Source organism: Gavia stellata, chromosome 8, assembly GCF_030936135.1.
Source record: "Gavia stellata isolate bGavSte3 chromosome 8, bGavSte3.hap2, whole genome shotgun sequence".
Lineage (NCBI taxonomy): Eukaryota > Metazoa > Chordata > Aves > Gaviiformes > Gaviidae > Gavia > Gavia stellata.
Genome location: NC_082601.1, coordinates 6,543,696 through 6,565,428, shown reverse-complemented (window position 1 = coordinate 6,565,428; position 21,733 = coordinate 6,543,696). Strand labels below are relative to the sequence as shown.

Sequence of the window (21,733 nt, the reverse complement as noted above, 5' to 3'; positions counted from 1 at the left end):
GCTGTGAGAAAAAGAGGAGTTCTTGCTGAATGACAATAAACCCAGCCATTTCCTATCTCTTCTAAAAATCACCCACCCATGAATTGGAGACTGGTTAACAAAAATATTAGCCCTTAGATAAGTGTCTCTTAGAGACCAGAGAAAGATGTCATACATAGCGTGGCCAGGCACGAGGGTTGGAGGGATAAACCATTTTCCCTAACAACGGAGCAGAACTTACAGAGAAAATCTTTGAGACTTCTGTTCGCTGACACAATGACTCTCATGAAGCATGGGATTACTTCATTCCTTCCTGAGGTCTTCTATGTGCCAGTATCAGGTTGGTAAAATTTAAACAGCTCCAGTTAAGAACTAATTTGGTGCCAGAAAAACACAAGATATTGGGAACAAGTGGAGCTTGAACTGAGGTTGGCATGGAGAACTGAGACATACAGGGTTACACTTCTTCTTTACCCCTGTAACTGTCTTCCACTCCATCAAACAACTTCTATTTGCTTCTCTTCCCTTTCCTCCAAGCCACCTTGGCTTTGTACAAAAAGAAACAATTTAGAAGATTCTCTTAACAATTCCTAGACACAGGCAGTGGTGGCCATACTAACCCAACAATCAGTCTGGAGAGACAATAGGAACACTAGTTCTGAATGTGAAGAAGTGAATTATGTACTTAGGTATGATGCACAGAGATACAAACTGTTGCAAGCAACCATGTCCCACACAAATGCTGATCAACAGACCCACTCCATACTCTTCAAAGTTTAAGAAGTGGTAGTTAGAAGACTAATCTACTTTACAATGGATTTATGATAGCTCAAGTCATAGAGTTTCATTGCTTGAGAACACTGACAAAGGAATTGTGATCGTATTCTTCAAAAAAATTAGAAGATTATTCACCATACCTAGTCACTGTCATTGCTACTCACCAGACAACCACAGCACATCCCCACAGCATTTTATGTTTTCATAAACCATGCATTTAGATGAGATAAGATTAAAGCTGTTGGAGTTTCATATTTTATCCCAAGTCTAGGTCTTTGGCTTGTGATTTCAATTCTGACTTTTGCATCACAATTGTTGAGTAAAGCTATGTTCATCTGCCTGGTATTTCATATCTCTGTGTATGTCTGCCTTACAGCATTTTCAAAGACTAAGGTTATTTCTTTCCCTGATGAGGATTAAAATTTTCTCTTTAAGACATAGACCTAAAATCCTTCAGAGAAATACAGCATACAAATGTATCTATTTTATACAATTTTTTTATCAGAGGAGAAGTCAAAGTTATGATGTAGCTCACATAATTTTGTTCAACAGTTTCTATTTTACAGCATTATTTCTATAAAGTTAACATTGAGACTTATGAATACAAGCTTAACTCCTGAAGTGGTACCTAAATAGCTCTTCTGTTCCTTTCCCTGTATAGATAAGAAATAGGAAGTCAGGTCTGGACCACAGAACATGCGCAACGTCACTGTTTGCTAAACTTTATGCTGCGTAGGATTAACTTGGTAAAATATCTCAAAATACGAACAATAAAAGCCAAGTGGCATTTTCAGTATTTTCAGTTTACTTATTAAAAATAAAGCTTCTTATTTCTTCCTGCAATAATATAGATCTTCCAAAAGTATGTTTAAATATACTCATCAGTGCAACTATCAAAGGGTAAGTGTGTATTATAGAAATGAGCCCCCAGATTAAGTATATATTGTGAAATGTATGTGAATGTGCATGACTTAAACCAATGAACCGTGGCCTGAAATGATGTCACAGAATGTGCAGCATTAAGTGGAAGGTTAAACCTACTTGCATCTCGGTTCATTAAACGCAGTTAAAGTGCAAATTCCCTCATTCTGACAGTAGTAATCACAAGGGTTCACTTTCTGGTCACAGCGCTGACTTTTAAACCCCACAGAGCATCTGCAGAATTTCAGTAAAATAGACCTATATAAATATTCTACCTTTTGCTAAACAGATTTTAAACGCATTGTATATAAGGATGGCAAGACACACACACATACACAGGCACACACCCACAGATAACAAAATTAATACTCTGTTTCTCATGGAAGGTCCAATCTGACTATACTGAAAAGTTTGCTCATCAGCATTGATCAAACACTTTTAAAACAATGGGCCTATACTAACTGATGGGTTCAGGAATCTAACAATCTTAACAAAGTATTATTGTCAAATGTGCTATACGTTTGTATTGATCGATCCAGAGTGCAACGGCCTTAAAAATGTTCATGACTGTTTTCTTAGCATTGCTAACAGTGTTAGCACATGCTGCAGCATTTCTGTATTGTAAATCCATACACAAATTAATGTATGAAACTTGTTTTCCTTGAGATGCTATGGTGTTCCATAAGAATTTGAAAAAGAATAAGCCAGTTTTATAAGGAAATAAAGGAAGAAGCATAAGTTTCCAAAATAGCCCTTCTAGGTGTTTAAGCAAATGAATCACCAGACTTAATCATCATATTTGGGCCTGACATATTATAGCTGCAATATTCTCCTTTTGCTGAGATTTATGAGTATTCTCTAGTCCTCAACTAAGGACATTTAAGGAGATACAAATAACAGGTAAAAAGGGCTGGATCAAAATAATAATGTAAAAGAGGCATAGGCACTTCAAGTATTTTCAACTGAATAAGGACTACCATGCAGAAGTGCATTCCACTGTCTCTAACCCCAAAGATGCAAACACCTATTGACAACTTCTTTTCAATAGTACAGCAACTACAGTGTTGCCCCTTTGCACATTCAGAAGTGCTTGAGCTCTCACAGGGAGGAACAGTTGATCCCTCTCTTCCACTGCTCAGACTACAAAATCTAGGCATTTCTCTATGTAACTTCCTTGAGAGTCTGAATACAACAGGCACTTTCTTTTAAGATCACCTACCTTATACACATCAACAAAATGACGGGATGGCTGTACCTGTTAGTTACAAAGTTGTAATGCCAGATCCCTTTGGACAATAACTTACTTATGTCACCCTGGAAATGAGACACTCAAGTCCAGTTCTCTCTTCCAACACCTCGTACGTTCCTGGAGGATGCTCTGACCTCCAGGTTGCGAAGTGGAAGACTATCCATAATGAAGCTTTTCAGCAGTGCAGAAAAGATCGGATCTTTTAATAAGCAAAAGTAAAAAAAAACAAGCACGACTAGGTAGCTCAGTGTAACTGAAAGCAGGAAAGAAATTAATTTCTTGCTACAGTGACTACTTCTGTATTTTATATTTAGCAGCTGAAAAAGAAGATACACCATAGCTCTCAAGAAAGGACTAGAATGTAGGCTTTTCTGCCTCTTAAGACAGTACTTCATTGTCTAGAGGCAGAATCACATTTCCTTTGGTATTTGATGTCTGGGCTTAAGAAAAGAATCCTGAATTATTTTCTCAACCATGGTGCAGGAGGGAGAGAGCAATCTCACCACAGAACAGCCAAGCTACTGTGGGCAGTGTGAAGGTTAGGGCAGAAACAAGAGATACATGAGCATATCCTCAGACCCATAAAGGAAATAAACACTGACGACATTCTTCCTATTCTCTAGCCATCAGGAGGAGTGTATCACCCCCACCTCTGACCATCTTTATCTAAGAAAAGACTTAATCCACCTTTACAAGCAGGTGAGATCAACCATCCTGTATCTCCTGATTCCATTCTGGAACAATGCCTAAATAGGCCTTAGATCTGCCCTGAAATTATTAGAAGTCTCAAAAAGATGTATCTTTGCATCTATATGCATTCACAATATATACCTGAGTTATATCTTTAAATATACATGCTGCAAAAAAGGTAGACAAAGTATCAGGTTACAGAAATAGCTAGAAAAAGTACTGTAAGTTATGACTGCAACCAGCACAATATACATCCTAGAGAGATCAAAACTACAGACACATGCATAATAATTTTATTATTTGTTGGCACACAGATATTTTAATGATATACACAATGCAGGATACTCACAGACAAACAGGTATATTTGTCTCTGGGTCCAGCTGACATGTACCACCGTTGTAACAGTAGCCATCACATAACTGACAAGTAGAGGCAATCTTTCCATTACTGCAACTGTCATGGTTAAGGAAAAAATACAAACAGCAATCAGTGTTTTATTAAATCTGGTGAATTCCCTTATAATTATCTATATGTTAAAATATTGATTTAATAATATGTATAAGATCTACTGACTAACCCGATCTCCTTCTATGACAAAGTGATCTGCTTAGTGGGTGAGGGAAAGGCTGTGGATATAGTCTACCTGGACTTTAGTAAAGCCTTTGACACCATTTCCCACAGCATTCTGCTGGAGAAACTGGCTGCTCGTAGCTTCGATGGGTGCGCTCTTCGATGGGTAAAAAACTGGCTGGATGGCCAGGCAAAAAAGGGTTGTGGTGAATGGAGTGAAATCCAGTTAGCGGCCAGTCACAAGTGGTGTTCCCCAGGACTCAGTTTTGTCTTGGTCTGGACAGGCTGGATCGATTGGCAGAGGCCAACTGTATGAGGTTCAACAAGACCTAGTGCCAGGTCCTACACTTGGTTAACATTTGGCCCCATGCAACGCTACAGGTTTGGGGACGAGTGGCTGGAAAGCTGCCCGGCGGAAAAGGACCTGGGGGTGTTGATCGACAGCCGGCTGAATATGAGCCAGTGGTGTGCCTACAAGGCCAAGGCGGCCAATGGCATCCTGGCTTTTATCAAAAACAGTGTGGCAGCAGGAGCAGGGAGGTGATCATGCCTCTGTACTCGGTGCTGGTGAGGCCGCACCACAAATCCTGTGTTCAGTTTTGGGCCCCTCGCTACAAGAAGGACATTGAGGTGCTGGAGTGTGTCCAGAGAAGGGTGACAAAGCTGGTGAAGGTAAAACTTGGGGTAAAACTTGACTGTTAACTTTATCAAATGTTCCAGTTTTTCCAATTGAAGACCCATTCGGTCTCTTGCTACATTATGCTTCCCCCAGTGAGGAGTGCTCCAAAAGTTGCTTTAAACAGGCAGAGGCCAGTGGGTTTTGTGTGGGCAAGAACCACACAAAGGAACTGTTCTGATGTGACTGGTTCAGGGGCTAGCCACTGTGTAAGAGATTTGAAGGATACTGCAATATAATCGCTCTAAAATATATCATTTTGACCATAACCCCCCAAAAACACACACACACACTTACTTGCATACTATGTCATTACTGTCTTTGTTTATTATGCAGTGTCCCCCATGACATCTGATACACTTGTCCACTTCACATTTTGGACCTTCAAATCTTACTGGACAGACACATTCTACACTTCCGTCATCAGAAATAGTACATGATTCAGAATTCACACAATAATGGTGGCAAACATCTGCAAGTAACATGAAAGCTAATTACTAAAAGACATTAAGGAGTAACATATAAAAAATAATACCTTACTTTTCTGTGTTTTAAACGGTACTATAATAAAACCAAAATGATAAATGAAGCTGGTGGCTCACTGGAAGCTACAAGAATCAACAATACCGCATAAACAGATACATAATATATTAATGATGTAGTCTTGAGAAGTGAAATAGAAGGATAAACTCATAAGAGATTTTTTTTTTTCCTTCTAGATGTCTAACCATTTATGGCATCATCTCACATAATATAAAGACTACTGATGAGAAAAGCAGAGCAATCTTAATGTATCTAATGGGACATTGGCTGAATAAAAATCTTTTGGCACATTCACATTAGCATTAACAGCATTATGCTAAACTGAAATGGAAACAGTATTTTGAAATAATTAAGTTTTATTTTCATTTATTCACATATTAAAATTTCATGAAGTTCTAATAATAATACATAAAGACATAATCCATAAGTTCTACAAAAAACTACATCCATGCTTAGCTTTATAGACTGTGCAAGATGCCAGTATTTAACTGCTTAAATATCAGCAGGACTGAGATTTCAAGTAGTGAATTCATTAACTCTTTAGAAGCACCAGTAACTGTCTCATTTTTTTCATATCCCTTTAAAAAAACCAAGTTGCCTGACTGAAGGATCTTCCAGAGCTACAAAATACTGGTATCTTAACATTTAGGTTCAACTTACTTTTTTTTTTTTTAAAGTCATCATTTAAGCTTCTTAATGGGGCCAAATCATTCAAAGTCTCTATTTCTCCCCATTTCTAACACTTTCTCCAAGTTCTGTGTAGTTAACATGTTGCATTGAGCTTTTAGTGGTGTTCTTGATGGACAGATGAAGAAACTGATATAAAAGGTGTATCAATTCCGAACTATGCATCTGTATTAGTTTATAGTTAACCTGGTCCGTATTAATAAAATACTACCTTTCTGACAAAACTAAAAAATTCAAGCCCTTTGAATCTCAGGATCTGGCTAAGGGTGAGTCAGTAGCAGCTAGAAGTAGGGCATTATCAAGCTGTTCACTGGAGAACAAAACCTTGGCCAAATGGCAACTTCATCCTTGAGTCTGGAAGTGTAAACTCTCAAGCTGCCGTTTGACTGGGGGCACGTTGTAAGCAGCAAATTGGAGACTAAAATTGATATACTTTACCGAATATGCTCAGGATGGGTGATTTGTGAGGGTATCTCATAAAGCGGGAAACATTTTGCTTATGCTTCTCTGTGCTTAGTTTTTCCACCCTCTCAGAAGAGTATGTACTGACTACCACACCACTGGTACTCACCACGCTGGAGGAGTTCTGCTAAAGGACAAAGCATGACTGTTGGAGGAGTTACTTCTGTTTGATTATTCCTTGTATGTCTCCACCTATCTATGCAGGCTGTAGACTCATCTGCTTATGGAATCACTACTAAGCAACCAGAGAGGCTTAAAAGACACTAAATGAAGTAGTTCATTGTTTGCCATTCACCAATTCAAGGTACAGAACAGTATTTTGCAGCAGAGGGGCTGTTCTTTGAACTAAAACTTCTGTTGTTTGAAAGCTAATATTGAGAAACATTTTATGAAAAAAGCGTCGGAAGGGGAATGTTTCCATGCACATTAGGGCAAAAAAAAGCCCACCACAAAACCTAGGCATAGGAAGTTCATACTCCAAAACAACTGTTGGTTTTTAGTATTGACTGTAGTCACAAACTCCTTTAATCTTCTGCTATATCTAAAATGCATATGCTACGTTTGGACTGAAACGACACAAAACTAATGCTCCCCCCCCCCGCCCAAGAATGGAATTTAAGTTTTGGGGAAAGTAACAGCTTGTGAGATCACTGTATCCACTTTGAATGATTGTAGCTGCGTGAAAACGTTTTGTATTTTTTAGGTTGCTTGGGCCTTAAATGATACAAGAAATGAACTTTAACTAGTCTGTATGTATTATTTCAGGAATTTAAAATAAGAAGTTATATTCAAATTCATCAAATACATGGGTATATAATAACATGCACAATGTTAGTAGAATTCTATGTAAATTCATTCACTTAAATTTATTTCAGCAGTACCAGTGCCTTGACATGGAGCACACATTTTGGTTATTAGCCCTTATGTGAACTAATCACAGGAGAAACTCTGCATTGGGTAATTGGAGATGATAAGTATGAGGAAAATAAGGTCTTTGCAATCTGGCAATACTGCAAGTAAATGTCTTCTCCCTGCCATAAAAACCACTAATAATATTTTCAGCTTGGGAGCATGAGTAAAATACCTATGCACATTCATGTATCATCCTTTGCATATGAACTAGTTTCAATCACATCATAGAAAGACTGAAAAAGATATCTTAGAGGCAAGCAATCTTTGCAATAATGCTATATTAAAATACTCCAACAAGCCACAAAGTGAATGTGATTAATAAAGAAAAAATCATATATGTGTTAATAAAACAAAAAATCATGGTTGTGAGTTTATATGCACATTATTAACTGTACACCTGTATAATTTCATATAACTGTTATCGGCCACAAAAAAAATACTCTAAAGGATTGTAAGACTTTTTTTTTTCTAAAAGTATTAAGGTTTAAATAAACAAAAGCTTAATTTTATTTTGTATTTTATAATGTGTTCGAGTCTCTGTATTGTGGCATTTTTCCAAAGTGTCACCAGACAATCCAAATCTGATAATAAGCACTGTTTAAAAAGTACCCCTAGATTTACATTTAAATTAATTCTTTAAAAAAAAAAAAAAAAAATCATGTTTGCCGAAGCATTCAACTAGAAACAATTTGTTTGGTTTTGGGTAAGCCTCAAGTAAATATTTTTTCTTAATCTATGTGTCTGTCTGTGCATGATTTATGTACTATACTGTTTTCAAATACCCAATTGTGTTTGCAGATAGTTATTTGTGGATCCATGCGGTTTGTTTAATACCAAGTGGGAGAGAATCACAATTACTGCTGGTTTTCCATTCAAAGGTTTCAATTTATTTCATAGTCTCCCAACTGGAAATACATTCAGTTCACTTCAGTATAAATCCTATTTAAGATACACACTAACCCTTTCCTTGTTTGACAGACCTTTCACTAAAACTAAATACTTTTTGTGTCTTATAGATAATTCTAAACCAGACCTTTATAACTGCTAATTTCCCTTCCATTTTGTTTAAATCCAGCCTTCTTCAGCAAATTCACTGAATTATGTACAAAAGAGATGATGGCTTTCGCATTTAATGTTCTGTTCTATAACAAGCACTACGACACTCCTCTATTTTAGAGTGTTATACTCAAAGCAAAGCAGGGGTAGAAAAAAGGAGATTAAAAAAATAATTCCGATCTCAGAAAAAATAATCAGTTTTAAGGTTAGGGTTGCTAGTGAGTCATTGTGTTGAAGAGACATGAAGACGACAAACTGTAATTTTGAAATGAGTGGCCAAAAGAAGAAATTCAAGATTATATTCAAATGTCTTGAGTCACTGGAAAACAGATAATGGTGATCTGTGCTAAGGGAAAGCATGGAGAGAAAGGAAAGATAAATGGAGTAAGAACCGAAGGCCTATTGGTTGATAACCTTCTTTCCCCTCTCCTCTGTAAAAGAAGTAAAAAATTAGAGAAAGTTCTCAAATGCGAGAAGAGCCTTTCTAAAGGCATGGAAACCTTTGGAAAACAGTATCTCAATGAGACTGATGGGTCAGTGGAATGAAAAACTATGGAGAACTTCAGATGCAGAGGATAAGTCCTGAGAATTAAAGAAGAGTAATACTTAGAAATCCTGATTTTCAATACCAGGAGAGGGCAGAAACCATACTCAAGGTTATCTTAGACTGAGCAAAATGAAGGAATACAGAGGCGTAAGACTCAAAGCAATTGTCGATATACTACTTACTGGGGTTAAAAATAAAAACGAAAGGTAAGGTAGCAGTTCGAGACATATGTGTTGGGCTGCAAAGATATGTCATACCAGAGAAATTCTTCAACCAACTATGTCAGTTCACTACATTCAGGTATTCCACCAGCATAAGATAACAAATATGAGAAGTTGGAGTAGAAAATTTTGACACAATTATCTCATTTCTCCTGACAAATTCAGCTGTCTTTTACAGCTCCATTGTATGTATTCATTCATGGAAATACAAAAATAAATTGTTCCTGAAAGAGCTCTTTCTTCACCTATACATGTAGATGGATATTGCAGAAATATGTTCAAAGATCACTTGAATACATATTCCATTCCCTTAGCAGTACGAATAATTTTGGAGCTAAGTTTACAAATGTGTGTCATAGAAAAATCACTCATATCATGGTAAACCTCCATTTTATAGAAGTTTTGTTATAAATCCAGACTTAAGAGTCTTATATATCCAGATTTAAGAGTTTGTGAAGATTACTTACAATACTGACATCTGTCTCCCGTATACTCAGGCAAGCAGTTGCAAAGGGGTTGATTCCCAGCAGTGACACTGCAGGTTCCTCCGTTTTGGCAAAAATGATCACAGACCGTCTGATTGCAGTTTGGTCCTGTAAAACCCAGTGCACAGTTGCAGGTAGGCCTCCCTATTCAAAACAAAGGAAACTATTTTATGATAAAAATAAATAAACATTAAAATAATAACCAGCACTTTAAAGGTAGATACATTTATCATAAGAGTAGCATGTTTTAATGTATAAGCCCAACTACATTTCTCTAGAGACTAATAAAAAATGCTTTTGCAAACCTTGCTTGAATTCAGAACTTTTTAAAAAGCAAGTCAGCACTGTAAGGTATAGACACCTGAAAAACTGCATCTATGCATTTTACACTTGGTGCATGTATGGTCATTGACTCTATTTGGGAATTATTTTAAAAGAGGGTCTTAAGTAGGAATTCAAGATATGACTAAGCTCTTCAAATTGTCCTGCCAGGCTGGGTTCTTCCAGTTGCAGAGGATAAATGTTTGTATAATCAACATCGATTGCTCTTCAGAATACACTCTGTTATTTTCAAATCTACAAACCTTTACATGTAATCACATGAATACACAAATGTTTACTAATGCGTTAATAGCCAACTTTGCATAACAATTTTTACTAAAACACAAATATCTGTCCGTGTCTTGTTATCCCATCCCTCTCATATAATAAATAGTGTAACAAAAATTGTTGTCTTGCATCACACCGAAGATGCCTGTAAGGTCAATATTCAATGTCTGAAAAGTAGTGAACACCTACGGATGAACATTTGCAGAAAATGAACTCCTAGTCTATAGCTTCTTTTCAAAAGGTTTTAAAATAGTGTTTAAACACCAATGCATTTTCCTCCTATGATTCTTCCCTATTTTAATTTTCCCTATTTTTTTTTCTTATCTAAATCTTATGTCTAAAGGATTTATAGCTTTGTTACAATTCCACTGTTTTATTAAACTCTTCTGCTTTTCCCTGACTTTTTTCTTAAGGCTTATCTTCTTTAAAACTAACTTCTAGATCCCATAAATGTTATTCCATCTCCTGACTTTCCTTTTATATCTCATTTGTAATCTTCTCTTCAAGTAAATGACCTGATGTGTCCAACTAGCCATCCCCCTTCTCACTCCCTAATAATCTATTCTCATTCTTACGTCTTACAAAACACTATTTTTCCCCCACCCTCCTTCCCTTTGCTTTCATTCAGCCTTTAGGGTTTTCTTAAACTTAGGGAAAACACTTAACACTTTTCGTCTTCCTGGCTTCCAAGATGGGTAAGGAAGGAGATGAAGATGAATCAGGACGTGAGGACACTTCTGAAATAAAGGGGCAGACAGGATGGTCTTCATTTGAATCATAATGAACCCAACCTGACGGCAAGTACATTCAAGAGCTTCACTGGGTCACTGCAGAGCGAGGGATAGCTGACGAGCAAAGACTCATCCCTTTGAGTAAGGTCACAGAAATACTATATCTCTGAGTAAGGGTCTGTGCATGGGCTAGCAATAGTCAAAGAGTAAATAGGTATCAGGCAGAACAAAAGGAATGCCTCGTAAGTAGACGATAGAAAACCAAAACAGTAACACACATGCTTTACATAGATGTAAGATGGGAGAACCAAAATGACTAGTCTTGAATGGGAACATCAATATCACTGGCTATAGAAAATTTGGAAAAGGAAGGCAACGAATGGGCTGTTGTAAAACTAACATACATTTCCTTGATACCTTCTTTGCCTGTGATAGAATAGGGCTACATGTTAAGAAGTGTTAAAAGTCAATCTGATTAGCAAGTTAACTACATAATGTACTGCACGTGCGATGCAGAAGTCCTTTGGACTGGAATTACAGGCACAAACAGGAAAAATAGCCTATTAGATTTTATTATTGACAGCCCAATCAAGGTAATGATATGACTGTGGAATCCCAAAGAGATCAGAGAAAGTCAGGGAATACGTTAATGATGAGAAACTCCAGTTATCCCTCCATTTACACTTGAAAAACTTCATGCCACGCCATAAAGCAGAAACAAACATCTTGTATATGAACAATTCTACTTCATGAAGGGGTGGGTTAGTGTACACACAAGAGAAGCTATGCTTGATTTGGGCCTGACGTGGATTAAAATGTACAGAAGAGCCAAAATCCTAAATAGTCAAATGAAATAATATTTAAGGGTTACTTTTCTATAATAATCTCTCATCTTCATACTGATCTACCAGAAAATCCTTACCACTGCCTGATTTAGTGATGCATTGTGACTAGGTCCCTTCCTTGCTGTCTTTTGTCTCAGTCATTGTTTCCTCATTTTAATACGGTCTGGTGTAGGTATCCACAACTACGTTCACATTTGTTTCCTGATGCCTTTTACCACAGCCGCACCTAAAACTCTGAAACGTGCAACTCTTCTTACCTCTTTTTTTGTTTTTTCTCTATTTAGTTGTCTGTCTCATTAAAGTAATGTAGATTAAACTAAATATTCCATAAATCCCACAATTTTAATTTTCTTCTGGTCTGCCTTTGTTTTAATACTATGTAATCATTTAATATCATATTCATTGGAGAATTTTTCAATGCAAGTGAAGTGCCCTCATTTTTTCTACTCCCTCTGATTCATGCAGAATGATTTATTTATTCTTTTTCCTTCACTTACTTCTTACTCTTCTTACATGAAACCCTTCACATAATTATTTTCTATGTTTTCTATTTTAAGCTATGCTAATTTAAAGTGTTTTGCAAAACATCCTAAAGACCATGAGATCAGTTAGTCTCTTCCTCTAATGAGTACAGCAGGAGCAAAACCATTGACTTAAAAATAGCTCCAACTGGATTAATATGCATCAGCCTGGTTATTCATATCTGTCCCCTGTGATCTAAACAGTAAATCAAAGATGTTGAACTCAGATGTTAGCACAGACTCTTTTTGTTTCTCCCCATGTATACACTTGTATTTAAATTTCTGCCCCCAAGCCAGGAGGCTTCACATAATCCTTCATCTGAATCAGTGCTTCAATAAAAAAGTTAAAATAAAATAGTGATAGAGCATAGATCTGGAGGTCTGAAATCAGTTTTTATTATTAATACTCCTTTATTTTTTAAAATTATGGGGCAATGATATTTTCCTAGTTTGTAGAAAAGATTATTCTATTCTTTGCTAATGCAGGCTGATAAATATTCCAGACTGCTGACAGTTACATGAAAATTTAATACAGTATAGCCTAAACCCCAATTTTGGTCACTCACTTTAACATGACTTTTAGTAACGTTAATAGTTCATTGCCTATTTATACACAGATTGATGGCACATAAAATAATACTAATAATGACCTTTTAATCTGCCTTATTCTCACAAATTATTTCTGATACAAAATGGTTCCTAGAACAGTTTAATAAAACTGTAGTATTAAACAATGACAAAAAATGCCATAAGGTTTTGTATCATAGAATCAGAATATTGATTTATGTTTGCAAAAGAAATAGTCATGTTAACCAAGATATCTCATATCCTAATTAACAAACATCACATGGTATTCTCACGCACAGAGAACTTCAGCATTTACACCGGTAGTGAAGTTTCAGGATTAGAGCTGTACAGACACAGTAAAATTGCCTCTTAATTCCCAACCTTCACCACCACAGAAATGTTCACAACACATTAGAGTATAGAAAAATATTAATAACAAAAGTAGTTTATGGAATGCTAACTGCTTCAAATTCAGATAACCACCTTTTGTTGTATTTTATGCAAAAATGAGCAAAAATCATTTTTGGAAACAAAACACAAAAAAAAGTTTTCATTTCGAGCTCTTCCTTCTCCAGTGCAATCCTCAACTGGATTTACTGTATGTAAACACTGTCTTCTTTTCCTCTGCCTATTACAGATTAGCATCCTAGCTTTCACCTAGTCTCTTCTTTAGACTCTTCCCTAACACAACAATCCCAAGAAAATCCTGTTTCGATTACCTGTGTTGAAAAATGTTGTTTGTTAAAGTGTCAGGGAGGATAACGTGGCAGCACATTGTCAGCATCTCATGTGTTAATATTCCAATTTCAAAACCACAGTAATAAGAGCTAGAGAGCAAGAAGCACACCTTTTTTTTTGTGCAGGATTTCTCCACTCTCAGTGATTTACAATGAATGTGCATGCACTTTGCTATTTGTAATCCAATTCTTGGATACATTGAGTTTCTCACTACATGTATATGCAAATGGAAACATAATGCATGCCGTCCCTATACTGATGAGAGTATTTTGTATTTAAAATAATTCTAAATAACAATTCTAAAGAAATGAATAGCAGAGAATACGTTAAAGTGTACTTGGTAAGACATATAAAACAAGTAACAAAAATAATAATGAAAATTCTCTGGGAAAACAATGTACTTAAAGACTCTTCAGAGAATAGTGACTTTCAAGTAGCCTCTTACTCAAAATATAAGAATAATAATTTATAGAATTTGTTGTCTTAATTCTAGAAATTATAGAACTTGAAACAAACTTACAAAATTCTCACACATTTTTTCAAATATTTTGCACAGAATTTAGTATATTAAAGGAGAATACTTTACGGTGACCTTAGAACATATGAAGTTATTTTTGGCGGTAGTACATGAACAAAATATGTGAAGTTTTTGGCATGAAGATGAAATGCGGTTTCCCCTTTTCTTACAAAGAAAAATCATCCATGAGAAGATGATAGGGATCAAAATCCTACAATGTTCAATTAGGTTTTGATGACAGACGCTGTAGTTACTCATAGTTTGCCAATTTAATTTGCTATATAACAGCAAATAACTTTTCAAATCATCTTCAAAAATAGCTAATAAATATTTTAGTGCACTGTTTCTGTAATATCTACGTGATTTCTTTTGGGAATCTACTCACATATCTTAAACTCCTATTTACATTTATTTTGTAATGAACAGAACTCTAAGGAGATCAACTTTGATTCATGGTATTGCCTAAACAACAGAGAAATATTATGTATTTTGTATGACCACATAATGTAGTTTGCAATTTAAAAAAATATTCTAGGGAAATAGCTCTATTTTTGTAAGCTTTCTGAAAGTTTCAAAAAACAAGATCATCCACATGAATGCCTGCACCAAGACATAGTTTATTTATTTCTTCCAGTCAATGGTAAATTCACTAGCAGCAATGTGTGTTTTTAAGTTGTTATGTGTGAATATGCATATTTAATTTGCATATTTCACTTGCTGTCACTATTACAGAAAACAATTGGCACTACACCAGCCTACTGTAAATAGTACCATGTCTTCTGGAGTAGTTATCAGCAGTCTGTGGGAATCACAATAATTCATTTCTGTGTGGCTGATGAACCATAATTAATTTACTGAACCAACAGTAGTGGAGAGAAGCTGTATTACTCTACATAATTAGTAGGTGAGATGATTGGGATCAATCCCAACAGATACACATTCTCTCCATGTTGTGAAAGAAAGGGAGAGAAGAACTATCTCTCAATATATTAGAGTAGTCTCAAAGGCTGCTCTTACCAAGGCTGGTTGTGGTGGTTCTGTTGGGACCCTTAGATCAGCTGTGCACCAGACCAGAGAGCCTCGACATCTAGCTAAATACTAACCCCTCTCTGCTTATAGAATCATAGAATTGTTTAGGTCGGAAAAGACCTTTGAGATCATTGAGTCCAACTGTTAACCTAACACTGCCAAGCCCACCACTAAACTATGTCCCTAAGCGCCTCATCCACACGTCTTTTAAAAACCTCCAGGGATGGTGACTCAACCACCTCCCTGGGCAGCCTGTTCCAGTGTCTGACAAACCTTTCGGTGATGAAGTTTTTCCTAATATCCAGTCTAAACCTCCCCTGGAGAAACTTGTGGCCATTTCCTCTTGTCCTATCACTTGTCACTTGGCAGAAGAGACCAGCACCCACCTCTCTACACTACCTACCTCCTTCCCGCTGTCCGGTCCTGGTAACAAGATGATGTAGCATCCCCCTTTGAGACTACTGGGACTGATATGACATTAGCAAAGTAAACAGGTTCTTCGCTGACAGTGTTTTCAGTATGCACCATCGTGTCCCAAAATGAACTTGTTTTGCTTATAAAATAGAATATAAAATAGTATCTACTTCACGTATAATTATTTTTGGAGAACAGTTCATCAATTTTCATTTAGTGGAAAGATGTAATAATTTTTTACTCATTTTGATACAAACATCACAATTCTATATGGTTAGACATACTCTTCGTACTCTAAATATAATACAAATATGTATTTATCTAATTTTCTGAACTAGTTAGATCCAGTTGATGTGTTCAAGACATTTACTAAAATTATTGCTCCAACATTTTTACTTTAAACTGTAAGGGGAAAGGAAGTGCATTTTTATGGTAACATTTAATTTTTTTCCAAATTCCCATTAATTTGGCTTACTGGAAAGTGTTCATTATTATACCCAAATTTTTAATTACACATCTCAGATGTGTACTTTTAATTAACTGATGACATTTTCTTTGTTCAATTACTGTAGTTCAATACAACTGTCATAAACTTATAAATTTTAATTAAAGCTGCCCCAATCTCTAGCTATATAATGTTCACATAGGAATTTGCCAAAAGGCTTAGCAGTAAGTAAACCAACAGTGAATAATCCCCGAATTGCCAGTGGGATTTGTTTAACAAATTAACATTTGTGTGCAGATAATGAGGTTCTACAACTTAACACATCCAGCAAAGATTTAGCAAAATCATGTTTTAAAAAATGAGTAATACTCTGCAATTTACTTAATTAGTTATCACATTACTATTCTATATTAGGTGGTGAAAGAGAACAGGATTTACACATTCACTAGAACACACACGTTCACTAGAAGAGTATTTCATATACTGTGCCATTTTATTTATATCAGAATACGATGAAAGGTTTGTTTTCAGGATATCTTTTTCTTGGTTTTTGAGCCAGAAGTCAGCATTAAGGAAATTCCCTGACTCTTAGGGAAGCCTCCTAGCAGTGGGGACCCTGCAGAAGCTCATCTCCCTGTGCGGCTAAATTTACTGGCAGTCCCTAAGCTTTCCAAATGGTATGTGTGTAGAACAACACTCATTAGATTGACTTCTTCAAAACTGTTTGAGTTGGATAATATATGAGAACTGATAAGGGCAGTCAGATCTTCTACGAAAGACAGAGTCAAGCAAGCTGCAATTTTCACAGGTCATTTATATTTGGCGGATAGGATTTGGATTGGCAATTGCACACATATGGCTTCTGCAACTTCCAGAGGAAAAAAGTTCATTGTTTTGAACAAAAACACATTTTAAAAAAAGAGAAAATTGGGAAAAATATGTGCAACTTGATTACATCAGTTTAGCAGGACAGTTTGATGAGACAATTGCATAATGGATCAAAAGTATAACTGCTGCTTTTTGAGGAACTGGTTGTGAGCAGTGTAGTACAGGAGGTGGTATGCACAGATAGCAATACCAGAGTAGATCAAATTAAAATGATATTGAGCTGACTTTAAAATAGTAATTTTATACTTTCCAGAAATGTGAGGGAATTCTCTACCAAAAAAAAAAAAAAAGGGTGCAATGTACCTATTGCTAGCAGACAGGTCAACCTGGTAGGACGTAATATTCTAAATCTAGACACGTTATTATGCTTAAGTTCTATAACCATTAAGGGAAAACTGAGCAATTCCTGGTAATAAAGAACCTTTTTATTCCTACATGTAGCAACGTGCAAGAATAAAGTAAGATATACACTAATGACTCTCATATGAACCTGACAAGGCAGATCAACTCTGCCTTGAAGGCTGAGACAACGAGAAGGAAGTGAGTGAACGCTGCTCTGGTTTGGATTTCACACCCTCAGACCAAATTGGTAATGGTGTGTGCAGCCCCTGCAGCTAAACGTGCGCTCACTGAATGACATGCTTTGCACAGTGGTATATTTGACTGGAAAGAGGAAATGGTTGTTGCAAAAACACTTGAGGAATTAAGCTTTGTGGACTTAATTACAGTTTTCAATGCTTTTGGGGAGTCCAGTTTAGCCTCCCTCTATAAGATACATAATGGCCTTCATATATCATGGATTAGATTAAACTAGGATAAGGGGACATCTCACTGACATGATAGTTTGTTTCAGTAACACACGATTTATGGCCTGATATAGATAGAAATACAGTCTGATAAGAAATAGACATCACTTCTTAATAGAATATTTACAGGGTCCAGGGGCTAGGCATGCAAGGAAGATGAGATGCGGATCAATTTGAAAATTTTATCTGGAATGCTGGATGGAGAAATTTTGATTTAGAAAGATATAGGGTCTTTTTTCCACATCTCCAGCACATCAAAGTTATGGCATGGGCTTCAAGGCACGGCTACCCTCATGAACTGGAAATGGCAGATGAGAAATCTGGTTAACTTGAAATATGATTATCAAAAATTTGATGAAACTGGAAAGTGGACACAGAACAGCGGAAGAATATTCCTATCAGCAGGTATGCCCTGTAAGAGTCATCAGAACCAGCTCTATGTTGGTCTCGGCTCATAAAGGCTTGGCACACTTTGGCCGTGCGTGGTACAGTAAACTTTAGTTGTAGTGAAAGGTTCGTTTTCCCAAAAGTCAGGCAATTGAACAATGAAATGTGGACTGTGGTGACATCCATGCTGGCTCTCCTGATGCTTTTTTGGTGCAGGCACATTATCCTGTTTGAGACCAAGCAGAAATAAGGCTAATGCCTGCCTCTCCAGGCATTCTGTAGCAGCTGGGGCCATGATTAACAATTTAGCAGAAGTATATTGTAGGATCTGCTCATACCTCTCTTTTACTCACTGGTGACCAAACCTACTACACTAATTATTTCAGCAAGGCTGAGAGACCTCAGAGGCTGGATTTAGCAGAGGAAAAAAAAATAATAATATCCAGGCAATAGCATAGCTGTGTGAGCACAGCAAGTGTTAGCTGCCTGGTAAAGAAAACACGAGCTGCTGGAGGTGAGTGAGCCCTATGGCTACTGCCAAAAGAAAAGGATTAAATAAAAACCTGGGGTCTCTGCAGGATTCAGAATGGACCTGAGTTCTAGGAGCTGAGTTATTAATTTTATGAAGCCTTTTAACCCCACAGAAGTGTCAATTAAATGCCAGACATGTAAAGATGTGGGAGTAAACATCCTCTCCTCAGATGACAAGGAAGTTCTGCACCTTATTTAAATCACCCATGACTTACTTTCATTCTCTTGCATGTTCTCACTAAACATGTGTTGATCTCACTACATTGATAAAAATCTCTGCTTACCATTTGCGTCAGTAGTTCCACCAGCTGTTAGAAACAGTTTCAAGTATAATTTATCAACTTCAAGTACAAATAATTCTAATTTTCTAATATTTAGCTATTATTAGTGATGTTAACTATGAATAAAATTATTAACCCTCAAATACGCAGAACTGGAAAATCCTCTGTTTGGCACACAACAGATTACTAGATTTGCATTCACTTCCATTTTTGCTACCGCATCTCAGTAAATAAGAGGAGGCTCCAGAGAAGCCAGCAAGTGAAGCTAAATTACTAAACTATATAAGCTCATGTTAATTAGTAAGGAGTGCTAAGGCCCCTCTGTCATAGAGACTAATTCTGCATTACAGGGAGCTCTCTCTGGTTGTGCTCAAGAGTCACAAACTCCTGTTCTAAAGTCAGGTGCCTGTACTTTTCTTACAGAGATCAGGGTGTTGGTCATTTCACCACATAGGAGAAAATGATTCACACCATCTTCAGCAGCTGATAGGCTTCTGGGAAGAAACGAGACAGCAAACTCTTTTCCAGCTGTTCTACTTTGAATCAAATATTTAAATATTCCTTGGAGCAGAAAAGAGAATTCAGCTTTTCCTTTCTTACATAATTACTAAACTTTAGACTACTTCTTACCACACTTTCCCTCTCTAACCCAAACACTAATTGCATTATACAAGTTACAACAGCCTACATGATAGGGACAGAGATCAACTGCCAAATACCTGCGTTTTGACAGTTAGGATAATCTCCCTGAAGATAAGAGATGTGATTTCAAATTCCTTCAGGAAAACAAAGGATCTGAACTCTGATCAACCAAATCTTACTGAGAATTACATGAGTATAATGCCTACTTTGTGAATTCCAGTAAGACAAATGTAAAAGATTGAGCTCACACAACTCTGTAATTTAAAGAAGTATTTCTGTGTATGTACCGAAAAATTTAGAGGGAGAATTGAGATAGAAAGAGAGCAAGATGTGTGAGGTTCTTCCAGGTGTGGTTTGAGCGGACCTTACGCTTTAGAATTCCATTTCTACACCTCAACACGTGCGTCTTTATACTGAATACTTACTTAGATGCTCCCTTTTGTGGGATGGAGCTTAATTCTGCTGAAACACCAAGATACCTAGACATTAGTAAAGCATTTGACACCGTTTCCCACAGCGTTCTCCTGCAGAAACTGACTGCTCATGGCTTGGACGGGCGCACTGTTCGCTGGGTAAAAAACTGGCTGGATGGTCGGGCCCAAAGGGTTGTGGTGAATGGAGTCAAATCCAGTTGGCGGCCGGTCACAAGTGGTGTCCCCCAGCGCTTGGTACTGGGGCCAGTCTTGTTTAATATCTTTATCAATGATCTGGATGAGGGGATCAAGTGCTCCCTCAGTAAGTTTGCAGATGACACCAAGTTGGGCAGGAGTGTTGATCTGCTGGAGGGTCGGAAGGCTCTGCAGAGGGATCTGGACAGGCTGCATCGATGGGCCGAGGCCAATTGTGTGAGGTTCAACAAGGCCAAGTGCCGGGTCCTGCACTTGGGTCACAACAACCCCATGCCACGCTACAGGCTTGGGGACGAGTGGCTGGAAAGCTGCCCGGCGGAAAAGGACCTGGGGGTGTTGATCGACAGCCGGCTCAATATGAGCCAGCGGTGTGCCCAGGTGGCCAAGAAGGCCAACGGCATCCTGGCCTGCATCAGAAACAGTGTGGCAGCAGGAATAGGGAGGTGATTGTGCCTCTGTACTCAGCTCTGGTGAGGCCGCACCTCGAATCCTGTGTTCAGTTTTGGGCCCCTCACTACCAGAAGGACATTGAGGAGCTGGAGCGTGTCCAGAGAAGGGCGACGAAGCTGGTGAGGGGTCTGGAGCACACGTCTGATGAGGAACAGCTGAGGGAGCTGGGGTTGTTCAGTCTGGAGAAGAGGAGGCTGAGGGGAGACCTTATTGCTCTCTACAGCTACCTGAAAGGAGGTTGTAGTGAGGTGGGTGCTGGTCTCTTCTCCCAAGTGACAAGAGGAAATGGCTGCAAGTTGCATCAGGGGAAATTTAGACTGGATATTAGGAAAAACTTCTTCCCTGAAAGGGTTGTCAGGCTCTGGAACAGGCTGCCCAGGGAGGTGGTTGAGTCACCATCCCTGAAGATATTTAAAGGACGCGTGGATGAGGCGCTTAGGGACATTTACGGTTGACCTTGATGATCTTAAATGTCTTTTCCAACTTAAATGATTCTATGATTCTATAATGAAATTATTATTTATATGATTTACAATCAACAGATTATACAGTATATGTATGGTATATACTGCTATATTGCACATAGTTTAAGTATGGACAAAGCAAAGACGTTACGAAAAGAAAAAAATATCACAAGGAAGGAATAAATTCAAACACTTAAATTAAGGCACGTATAGTAGTAAGATACAGCAGCTCTAGAAATATTTACCAAGGAGAGAGGCTCCGCAAGTTCCTCCATTCTGGCAGTAGTTGTAGCAATGGTTAGTTTCACACCTTTCACCAGAGTAACTTGGCCAGCAGTGACATCGAGGATCCCCCTTCTCGTTTATAATGCACTTTCCTCCATTTTCACAGGTTAATTTACAGGTATCATCTGCAGCAAAAGCACACACAGAATTGTTTTCAACAATCCCATTTCGTGTAACT

General features: G+C 37.4%; 1 protein-coding gene across 1 annotated transcript in view; it reads right to left on the bottom strand.

Moving 5' to 3' along the window:
- The window catches only part of LRP1B (LDL receptor related protein 1B), a 587,356-nt gene that overhangs the window by 17,261 nt on the left and 548,362 nt on the right, over positions 1 to 21,733 (bottom strand). Inside the window, exons 82-86 of the mRNA XM_059820081.1 lie at positions 21,516 to 21,680; positions 9,759 to 9,920; positions 5,161 to 5,335; positions 3,966 to 4,070; positions 1,798 to 1,911 (exon numbers count right to left, since the gene is read on the bottom strand). Of these exons, the coding sequence (XP_059676064.1) occupies positions 1,798 to 1,911; positions 3,966 to 4,070; positions 5,161 to 5,335; positions 9,759 to 9,920; positions 21,516 to 21,680 (721 nt within the window). The remainder of the gene's footprint in view (positions 1 to 1,797; positions 1,912 to 3,965; positions 4,071 to 5,160; positions 5,336 to 9,758; positions 9,921 to 21,515; positions 21,681 to 21,733) is intronic.